The sequence below is a fragment of the Myotis brandtii genome, unplaced genomic scaffold (assembly GCF_000412655.1).
Source record: "Myotis brandtii unplaced genomic scaffold, ASM41265v1 scaffold320, whole genome shotgun sequence".
NCBI classification, from domain to species: Eukaryota; Metazoa; Chordata; class Mammalia; order Chiroptera; family Vespertilionidae; genus Myotis; species Myotis brandtii.
In genome coordinates, this window is record NW_005362270.1 from 2,743,640 (window position 1) to 2,755,663 (window position 12,024).

General features: G+C 37.6%; 1 protein-coding gene across 1 annotated transcript in view; it reads left to right on the forward strand.

Moving 5' to 3' along the window:
• The window catches only part of PLPPR1 (phospholipid phosphatase related 1), a 118,433-nt gene that overhangs the window by 22,935 nt on the left and 83,474 nt on the right, over positions 1-12,024 (forward strand). The window contains exon 2 of the mRNA XM_005870667.2: positions 4,338-4,445. Coding sequence (XP_005870729.1) covers positions 4,383-4,445 — 63 coding nt within the window. The 5' untranslated portion in view covers positions 4,338-4,382. The remainder of the gene's footprint in view (positions 1-4,337; positions 4,446-12,024) is intronic.

Genomic DNA, 12,024 nt, shown 5'->3' on the forward strand with positions numbered 1-12,024 from the left:
ATCCAGGGGGGCGTTGATGGCCACAGGTGCATTTGGGGGCGATGAGTAACTGCTATTAAAATTTTAAAAAAATTAATTTCCAGGGGCTGAGTAATATTTTTTCTGGAAAGGGGGCGGTAGGCCAAATAAGTTTGGGAACCACTGGTCTATTCAGTCTTAGGGCTGAAGTGTGAGCCAGGCATGCTAGTCTGCCTGAAGGACAGCCATAGGTAAATTGGACACCTGAATCAGCGTGATTCATCATATGTAAGCAGTAGGGACAGAGCTAATGACTGGTCACAAGGACCAGGTCAGTGCACTATGGGGGGCCCGAGGGAACCAGGAATGATCCTTAGGTCTAAAAAGCCACTGACAACAATGTGGGGGCCTGGTATCCTCACAGGACCCCTGAGTCCTGTGTCGTTGGTGAAAATTTGACTGGATTGTGGATTTTATGCCTTTTGTATCTCTCTGCCTTAATCTGGGCTGTTTCAAGGGCTAAACCATGGATCTAGTTCTGAGAGAATGTGGAGGGGGCTAGACTGGAGAAAAAAGGGAGTGCCAATTCCACCCTAATGTCATATGTGGGTTTTCACACTGTCATTCCTTACAAGCTTTGAAAAGCATCTCTCAAACTTAATAGTCAAGTATTTCTCTTGAAAGCCTCAACAGCGCCTTCTTAAATTCCACACCATTTCTTGATGAAATCTAGTTTGCACTCGTCTACAATCCCATTTAATTTGTTCCTATCCCTTAATGTCTTTGCTGCTTTAAAAAAAAAAAGGAAAGATAAGGTTTTTCAGCATTGGGAAATTAAATGCACACTGTGATCCTGGTTGGAGATAATGTGCTGAATAGAAATGATCCAGAACAGTAAGGGGTAGCTCAGTTATTCCAAGGAAGTTAATGCCTCTTTAACATGTGTCAAAGAGGAGTTGGATTTGGGGGTTGTGGCTAACTCGTAATATAAATTTTTCTTTATTTTATTTTTTTCTATCATCATTTATCCCCTTATACCACTTCTACCTGCTCCACTCTCCCCGCCCCCTGCAATCACCACACTGTTGTTCATGTCCATGAGTTCTTTCTCTTTATATTTTATTTTTGTTCACTCCCTTATATTTTTAAATATATTTTATTTTTCATAAAATATAACTCTCAACTTATTTTTTTCTTGCCTTTTAATTTTCTCTTTTCTACTGAAAACTCCAACCCCCACCTTACATCCAATTAAGATTTGGACCACATAGAAAATAAGCTCTATTTTTCCCCTTTCTAGACATTATCTCATTTCAACCCGACACCACCTAATTCTGAGGAGCTTTTAGAAAGTTTCTCCACTTTGAAGGTTGTAAAACTCATGTCAAAGACCTGAGAATGGATTGTGCTGTCACATTCTTGCTTCCGGTGTCCCCTGACACCAGGGAAAAGTACACTGCTCAGTGGCCCAGAATCTCAATAAATAATCAGTATTCTGTATCAGAGATATTAAAGAAAAAAATCAATACTCTGCAAGGACTACTTCTCAGCGCCACTAGGGGTCCCTGTTTGAGAATTGTGTGAGCCCTGATGACTATTCCCCTCAATCCTTGGATGGTTTCTCTCTGGCCCTGGATAGTTTCTTCCCATGCCCCTCAGCACTGCGCAGAAGACTCAAGGGGACCAATGCACAGCCACCCAGCTCTCTGTGCAGCCTTCCCCTCTGGTGCTCTGGCCACCCTATGTGCCCAGCTCTAACTACTCAACTCGGGGAGACCACCACCCACTTTTCTGGGTTCCCCCTCTCTGTGTGTGGCCTGGAGACTGTCTCCAGGCAGCAAACTAGGGCAATCATGAGCACTCACTTCTTTTGGTCCCCACCTTTCAGGGATCACTGCCCTTCATTGCCTCACAGCCAGGCCAATGCCTTGAATACCATTGTCTCCTTTATTTTATCTCTATCTTTCAGTTGTGTCAGGCGTGAAATCCAGTCACAATCATTTCCTCTTGGCTGGAAGCAAAATCCCTCCAGGACTATTTTAAGGTTGTTTAAGATTGTTTTCTGTGCTGCTTTTTTGAGGTGCCACTTCATAAGATAATAAACACAGAGAGAGTAATCTGATGGTAAATTTTTATTTTGTGGCAAAATGACAATTTAAAATTTTTCTCTTGGAATTATGTTCCTGTGTCATTAATTTAATTTACAATCATTATCATTTTTCTGCAAAGGAATTTTTAAGAAAAAAATTTTTAATTTTTTTAATTTTTTAATTTTTCTTAATTTGGAAGATTAAGAATTAAGAAAATTTTACCTACAAATAATTTTCAAATGAATTAAATTGTTATGAACACTAATATTTAGTCATGAATGTAATTGTGTGAATTTTACAGTTTTAGGTATATACTTACATATTTATTCATTTGGTTTTTCATGGTTTGGGTGCCTTTTTGTTCACTTCGTATATGTTCATGAGCTCTTAACTAGCTCACAGGCCCTAGGAATTGGGCCTTATTGCACCCAATGGATAAAACAGCTCTGCTTTCCTTTATGGGTTTGAAGTGGTAATAACACCACTTACAGGAGCTTTAATATCACCCCAATCATGGCCTCTGAGCTTGAGGTGCCCTTCATTTCCCCAAATGTCAGTAAGGCACCTCAATCATTTTCAGATTTTCCTCTGTTAGGTACCAAGCAAGAAAAAGTTTGTCCCCTTTGGCAAAACTGTGGCCTTTATCCCAGATGAAGCAAGTTCTTCAGCCAAAAACTTCTCATGTCCCAGGGGCTCACTTTCTGTCGCCCTAAATTAACCAGGGGCCATAGGCCCCCCTTGCTGTTTCTCCTCCCCACCCTGACAGGGACAGCTGGCAGTGTCTGGAGACATTGTAGTTGCCACAGCTTGGGCAGGAGGGTTGCTGCTATTGGCATCTCGTGGGTGGATATAACTAAATATTCAGCATTGTCCAGCATAACCCTGTAACTGGTGCGGGTTGCATGTCAGACATAATGTTGAATTTGATCACAGAAAGTGTTAACAAGTCCAAAGTTGGTGTCTTATAAAAGGAAATGTATTTTAAAGTTTCATTCTGGAAGAGGTAAGGAAGGAGTTAGTTAAAGGAAACACAAGTTTTATTTTTTTAAATTTTTAAAAAAAATATATCTTTATTGATTTCAGAGAGGAAGGGAGAGGGAAAGAGAGATAGAAACATCAATGATGAGAGAGAATCATTGATTGGCTGCCTCCTGCACGTCCCCTACTGGGGATCAAGCCCACAACCTAGGCATGTGCCCTTGACCAGAATCGAACCTGGGACCCTTCAGTCCGCAGGCTGACACTCTATCCACTGAGCCAACCAGTTAGGGCAGGAAAAACAAGTTTAAAAAAATTGGCATTAATTCATGACCTTTAAGAAAAGTGCGGTTGGCTGTAGCAGCCCCTGTGTCACTCTTCATACCACGGGGAAGGGTGACACAGAAACAAGACAAACAGAAAAGAAGAAATAAACAGCAGACCCCTGAAGTGTGTTAAGTAAGCATTCCTTTGCATAGAGAATGAAAGGTGTAGTGGAAAATTCGTTTTATCTGGTCTCGGAAGTTTTATAAAAGTCTCAAATCTCTGCTTGATTGTTTTGGGGTTTTTTAAAAGAACCACAATGGACTCATCTCCTAATAGAATAGTTTCAGGTCAAAATAGGTCAGAAATGTTCTAAAATTATCTGCTGCTGCCCAGCTACTCCATTCTTACAAGTTAAGAGAATGTATTATGGCGTCAGTGTTTTGTGTTTGGGACACACACACACAAACACACACACACACACACACACACACACACACACACACACACACACACACGGCTGAAGGAACCCAGTGAGAAGGATTAGTGATGTATTGATCCAAGGTGGTTAATAGCCATATAGTCAAGGAAGCCAGGGCAAAGAGTGGCCATGGAAGGACATCAGAGATTAGGCGTGGGCACAATTGTCCACAAGGGCAGAAACAAATAAGTCCCTAAGTTGCAAACCCAGAGGATGGGGCACAGAAAGAGGAGATCATGCAGGATGGACAATACCAAACATCTTGTAGCAGAAACCGTTTCATGTCACGAGGCTCTGTGAAGCGCCAGGCAATTAGAATTCTGCTGATTACGGCTGTGTGCACAGGGGCTCCCTGCCCGGTCATTTTGTCTCTAAGACTGTTCATGGCTTGTATATATCATTTTCCTTTCTCTGGAATGATTATTGACTTGACTGCATTGTAGATCACTATTTTGCATTGTTCGTATACAGCGTGCTTATCTAGAGAACAACTGATGTTTTTAGGTAAATACCTAAGGGACTGGTAAACATATGGTCTTACACCATGCTACGTGTTTCTGTTTCAGCCTGGACAGTTGTCGACGGTGCAGCCTTGCTTCATGGTGTAAGAAATGGCTGTAGGAAACAACACTCAGCGAAGTTATTCCATCATCCCATGTTTTATATTTGTTGAGGTATGTGTATTTTTTTTTACCTTTATGGAAAAATTGGAATCATAGCAATTTTTATGCTGAGAAATTGGAGTAAAATTATTTCATCTTATGATTGATAATTACATTTTGATAGCACAAACAGGATAAAGATTTGATAAATTATGCAATGTTTCTTTAATAGAAAGGCATAGAACATATAAACTTTACCTCCATGGGGGTCCAAAATAATTGTGTTTATTGTATTTCTTTTATATTCAGTGGTAACTTCAATATATTATTAATTATGAGTGCAGCATTTAAATTAAGCTGTTCTTCAAAAATCAATGTCATGTTTCAGGAATTCAATACACCAGGCAGTTTACAGATGATGTTAGTTGCTGGTCCTTTGCCTTGGAGTCCAAATAACGAAAAAAGTCTTCAAGTTGTCTATCTCTACTGGGCATTTTTCTTCAGGGGGGTATTGAAAGCTCGTGTACTGTGCCATTTTCTTTGGTCATGAATGATTCTCTTGAGTTGCTCCAAGTTTGTACCCGAAAACAGTTTCCTTAGCACCTTTTTGGTTCAACTTCTTGTACCCCTTCCCATTGGATCTCCCTCTGTATGTGTTTGCTATGGAGCAGACAAAGACATGAAAATTTTAAGAAATGTGGAATTATATGATTCACACACATAAAAAAGAGCTATTCCAGGTTATCTCAACATAAGATGTTCATTTGCCAGAGACAGTGGTATTTCTCCCTTCTCAATAGAGAATAGGCATCTAATGGTATGTTTTTATCCTGAAGATCAGGTTTCAACTATGAAAATGTAAACAGCTGAAAAGTCACTGTCAGAATTTCCTTTCAGGGTAACTGCCTGGTAGTTTCCACATCCCAAGGGTCAGTCAGCTGTAGCACGTTCTTGTGTTGTGGGATCTTTTTAGCTGAGTGTTACAGAAACATGGATGTTGACCCATTTAATTCGCCAGGTGAAAACAAACACTTGGATTAAACTTCTGCTTATATTAGCAGAGATATACTTTCAGTACACGTGCTGTTTAAACACACCCTTGAATCAATGCAACAAGTGTTTTTATCTTCTAACTCTTGAAATAACTTCATCTATATAGTCAGGTGGATAATTTTGAGCATTCTGATTTTGGATCAATAATATATGTGTTTGACTGATCCTTAAGTTTCACCTTATAGACACCCCTTTGTAGTTTAGATGAACAAATATTACTTGATGATTTACTTTCTAGTGATATTTATGAATCTGTTTGTATTGCAGAATAAGGTGGAAATAGGAAATTAGGGTGGTACAGAGGTATTAATATAAGCTGAGATGCACATAGACGAGAGCTAAGCTAAATCTCTGAAAGGGTAGGCAAAGAACTCATCTCTCTTCATAAACACATATTCTTAATACTCTTCCTTTAACTTGCTATACAAGACCAAGGGTAACTCCATTCAGACCATAACTATCCATCATGTATATTGTGGGTTCTAGTCACTGTTGTTCATATTGGAATTGGAATGCAGGAAAAGGAGTCCTGTCTCCTGCTGCTCATCCAGGAAAGGGTAGAACACCATAGAATGAGTTTTTGATGGTAAAACTTTCTTTTGTTATAAGAAAAATGAATTTTTAAAGTGAGCTGCAGAAATTGGAGTATAAGTCATCTGTCATCATCTTTATGCTCCCAAAAGCAATTTTATTGGACATTTTCTTAAAAATCAAACAGGAACCAAACCTCAAAGTAAGAGGTTTAATTTATTGCTGGAAGCTATATCTCTGAAGATTTTTTAGCCTGCTAATGTGTGAATGATGAGCTTTACTGGTAGAGCAGGCAACAAGAGACATAAATCAGTTTTTCTGTGCCTTAACTTGACACAAACATAAATATCAGTCTAAAAATCTGGGAGAGGAAAGACAGTTTATTCTTTTTCTTGCTGCATTGTCATCCTTATTTTGCATGGAAATTTAAGATTTACCAGTGACTTCTCTCAGAAACAAGCAGGAGAAAGGAAAAAAAATGCATAGAATTAAGTAGAAATTGAAAGAGAAGGAGGTGAATTTCAAAGTGGCTCTTACAAGTCTCATGTATTTCATTCATCAAACACTTCTTATTTATCTACATTATTCCAGGTATTTTGATTTAACTGAAATATCAGAAAACTTGGTCAAAAATAACGTGGGTAAAATGTCAGTTTGATCAATGAATATCTTTTCACTGTTATTTTTTAATCATGAAAGAATTCCAGCAGAGAAAACAATGCAATAGACATCCTTGCACCCACCATCAAGACCACATCTTAAAACCTTGCTATATGTTCATCAAATATTATTTCAAGGAAAATAAAATATTACAGGACAGCTAAGGTTAAAGTCTTACTGTCCTGAACCCAGAAGTAACTAGATTTTTGAAATTAGAGGCTTCATTCCTCTGTATGATTCTCATGGGCCTTTCATAGTTTTTCTACATGTGTACATATCCATAAATAATATTTTAGGGAGATTTCACATAAGTTATACTGTACTGAACTTTTCTTTTTCTTTTCTTTGTTTTGCAACTTGCCTTTTCATTCAACATTAAGTTTATGAGATTTATCCAGATTGGCAATTATTCATTTTAATTGTTGCATTTTATCCTATTGTGTGAATATACCTATTGAGAGACAGTTTGGTTGGTTCTTTTTTGTTTGTTTTCCTGTGTTTTTTTTTTTTCACTTTTACAAGTTGGTTTTTTTTTTTTTTACTCTTACAACTTTTTCTTTTGCAGAAAATATTCTTATTTCTGTTTTCATGTGCATGTGAGCAAGAGCTTCCCTTGGATTAACACCTAGCAGTGGAATTACTGGGGGATAATTACATTTTCCAGTTGTTTATTGCTGCATTGTAGGATCAATGTTGATATTCTTATATCAGTTTCCTTGAAAAAACTTTGTTAAACTCTATGAGTATGTCTGTAATTTTCTTAGATTTTATTTTCAGACAGTTACATCATTTTCAGGTAGTATCAGATTTGTTTCATTTTTTCTGATTATTATGATTTTAATTTGTTTTTATTGTCTTATTGCTTTGGTACTGTATTGGATAAAAGCAGTGGTAGAGGACAGACATCTTTACCTTGTTTTTGACTTTACATCTTTACCTTGTTTCTCACTATTTTTCTGTTCTCTGTCTGCTAGATTAGATTTGTTTAACCTGCTTATGTTGTTAAAAATCTGCCTGTTTTTACACTTACGGTTTTTCTTTTATGTTCTTTCAGATTATTCTGTTATCTGAAATTATTGGTATTCTAATTCTCCTGAATGTTGTGTCTGCTGTCTCTAGCACATGGTGAATTATTAACTCGTTTATTTTTATAATTTGTTTTGAGCTAATTTTTAGCAGAACTTACTTCTTTTGTTGGATTCCTGTGGGCCTTAGGTTTTAAGAGTATTTTCTTTGAAGGAATTTTGCATGCATGTTTCTGTTGAGATTAGGCTTCTTTATCCAGAACCCAAACTTGTACATCCCGAAAATGTAATTAGTCCAAGTTCACTTTCCTTGTAGTCTTCTTATGCCAGCAGGTGGATTTATATAGAACACATTTTCTCGGAAATGAAAAGCGAACTTTCAGAATTCTGACTTTTACACGGGAGTCTCTGTTCCCACTCGAGTCCTCATGTCCTATCACCATGGACATTAAAGCCCAAATCCTGTTACTGAGATTGACATGTAACCCTTTCTCTACTCCCATCTAGGTCTACTGTAACATCAGGTTATTCACTTACTACTCTTATTTTGAGGACATTTACTTTCTCATTTCTGTTCCTTGAACTCAATAATATTAACTTTTGATGAGGTAAAGGTACTTACAACAAAATAGCTAAAAAAATAGTGATCTAAATAATTAGATATTCTCTCTATGGTACTTTTTCACCCATGGTACTTCTTTGTCTCTTTCCTTTCCTCCTTCTACCTCCCCTACCTTCCTCTCTGCCTTTCTTTCACTGTGTATGTTTTTTCTTCTCTCCCTGTCTCGCTGTGTTCCTCCTTTCTCCTTTTCTCTCTGTCATTTCAGCAACCCCTCTCATACTTGAGGACCTACAGAAGGAGGGTTTCCCTGGGGAAAAACACACTCATTTTGGTGATTAGAGTATCAGTTTTCCCCTAAAAAAAAATATGAGCTGTATAAGGTCTTTTATGCCTCCACAATCAGTTCCAGATATATTCTTCCAAAAATGCTTAGGACTGAGATATCCCTTTGACAAATCTTCCCAGATACCAACAGATTTTTCTCAACAATTTCACTGAATTCTCTGTAAACTCATGAATAACTCAATCGAGTCTCTTTCAAATATATCTGTGCTAAGAGCAAAACTCTAAGTGGAGCCTAGCTTCCTTGGAAGACAATGTTAAGTACCAGGACTTTGGGTGTAATGAATGCAATTGTTGCTTAATGTGTACAGATGTGACAGTTTTATCATTTTGACGGTTGCTTGTACCTGCGATTTTTATTGCCTGTTTATGACACAACTCATTTTTCTCAGCTTGAACCTACTAGGTGAATGTTATAAATCCCAGCCTGGAGATAAATAATCTCATGAAGTTCTGCAGGAACTTGATGATTCTGAGCATTTTTCTCAGGGACCAGAAGTTAAAGAATTTCACATCATCATTTTTGGAAATGTGCCATCTCAATGTTTCTCATTTTTTGTGTGTCTCAGGTTATAAAAAACAATGAGTCTTGGTCTGGCTTTCTGATCTTTACTTACAGGTGCTTAGATTTAGCAGCTCTGAATGTTTTAGTCCTGAGACTTAGATTGTTACTGTCTTAGATGTTTATGTTTAAGTCACATTGAGAACTTTTTCTCCTTTAATTTTTTAAAACTCAGTTGATTTTTGCCTAGGAGAATTCTAAAAATCTAATCCTCATGTATAATTGAGTAGAATGAGAAAATGACTTGATGTCGAAAGTCCTAGTTTCATTCAGTTGGCCACAGTAACTTCTTTGGACCTCAGTTGCTTCATCTGTGAAATGGAAATAAAAACTTCCTCATGGGCACTTTTAAGAAATAAATGAGGTGCCCTAACCGGTTTGGCTCAGTGGATAGAGCATTGGCCTGCAGACGCCAAACCGGTTTGGGCTCCTTTAATTTTTTAAAACTCAGTTGGTCTTTGCCTAGGAGAATTCTAAAAATCTAATCCTCATGTATAATTGAGTAGAATGAGAAAATAACTTGATGTCGAAAGTCCTAGTTTCAGTTGGCCATCTGTTGCTGCTACACAGTAACTTCTTTGGACCTCAGTTGCTTCATCTGTGAAATGGAAATAAAAACTTCCTCATGGGCACTTTTAAGAAATAAATGAGGTGCCCTAACCAGTTTGGCTCAGTGGATAGAGCATTGGCCTGCAGACTGAAGAATCTCAGGTTTGATTCCGGTCAAGGGCATGTACCTTGGTTGCGGGCACATCCCCAGGAGAGGGTGTGCAGGAGGCAGCTGATCAATGTTTCTCTCTCATTGATGTTTCTAACTCTCTATCCCTCTCCCTTCCTCTCTGTAAAAAAATAAATAAAATATATATTTTTAAAAAAGAAGTAAATGATGTAATGGACCTGAAAGTACTTGCCAAGTAATAAGTATCTAATAAATATTAACAAAAATAATTTAAAATAACTGCTCTTACCTATTGGAACACAGATAAAAACAAAAAATGAAACAAACCAAACACACACATACACACACAAATGCAGACACAAACACCGAAATCCTGACATTAGAGAGGGACATTGGCAATACTGCTAGGTTTTGGGGACCAATGTTTTTAGAATATATACTGAGGTGCTGTTGGATAAGATTTCAAACAAGGCAATAAAAAAAATGTGGGTCTTCTAAATTACAATGACAAATGCAAATTGTAAAGTACTTTCCCATTTTTTATTATTTAATCATCATTTTGACCAGTGTTTGTCATATGGAGCAAAAGGACAATACCAATATTTAGGTATCTATTTTCCATCGTATCAAAACACCAGTGCTGATATTTAAAATGAGATGTGGTGGTCATTACCCTTTACCCTTATCCTCAGATGCTCGTCGGCTGAGTGAGGGCTCCTCTGTTCCTCAGCACTGAGTCCCTCCAAGTGGGATGTTTTGAGATCAAGGTTCCAGTTAAAACAAATTATCACGAGGGGAAGAGAAGTTAGGACTAAGCAAATGCATCTGGCCCCAGGGGACAAAGGATCAGGAGAGGTGGAGGTACAGCTCTGCAGGAAATCAAGTGGCTGGACTCCTAGGGAAGGACTGGGCATTGGGCCAGGGGACCTTCCAGTTGCTTCTTTTTGTAACCCTCCCACCACACCTTCTTCTTGTTTTCTAAAAATGGCAATGGTCATAACAATAAAATGTCAGGGGAAGATTTTGCATAGGCAGGGATGAGGTCAGAAGAAAGGCACCTTTGCTCCTGTCGACATTGTAATGAAATACATAACTCTCTGCAGTATATTATTTTGCACAGTCTGCAGGTGAAATGATTTTGATGCATTTTTATTGCATAAAATGTATCCTTTAAATATAATATGAACTAGTCTAAGTTGTCATTGGTTTGTGTGGCTGGCCAAGCTCTTTATTTATTTTTTTGAATCTTAATTCCAAGATTATATTCCAAGAAACCTAATTTCTAAGTCAATGCAAAGTTATGATTATTTATTCAAAAAACAAACAAACAAAAGCATTCTGATCTATCTCACAGCATATAAAAGTACAATTTATAGGAATGCTCACTTATAAGAAAAGAAGTATAAATTAGCGATCTGTAGGGAGAGCAGTTTGGAACTGGGTACCAAAATCTTCAAGCTTTTGCATTCCCCTTTTTGACCCCAAAAGTACACTTTAATTCTACTCTACAGAAATAATCATGGATATGGCATATTTTGCTATAAAGCTACTTATTATAAAATCATTAATGATGAAAAAGCCCTAATATTAAAATACAGGGGGTTTAAAAATTATTTTCTTCATTAAAAAAGTGGAACATTATGCATCCATAAAAATTATATTATAGAAAAATACTTAATTCATGAAAAAATATTCAAATTAGAATGTTAGGGGAGAGGGAATGGGTTCAGGGCAGAATATGACCTGCGTTTCTCTAGGCTTCACTAGACTGTGCATATAGCTGGCATGACATCAGTAAGAACCAAAATCTCATTGTCTGTTGCAGACACCTGCTCACAGACAATCCAGCAGCCCTGCGGTCTTCCCCAGTGAAGCCCAGGATTGTCGTGTGCGCTCATGAAGCCAGCTCTTGTTACTCGGAGAATTAGAGAATTCTCATTATCTCCAGCCATGCACATTCACTCCCTCAAGCACAGAAAAGATTTTGCATAGGCAGGGATGAGGTCAGAAGAAAGGCACCTTTGCTCCTGTCGACATTGTAATGAAATACATAACTCTCTGCAGTATATTATTTTGCACAGTCTGCAGGTGAAATGATTTTGATGCATTTTTATTGCATAAAATGTATCCTTTAAATATAATATGAACTAGTCTAAGTTGTCATTGGTTTGTGTGGCTGGCCAAGCTCTTTATTTATTTTTTTGAATCTTAATTCCAAGATTATATTCCAAGAAACC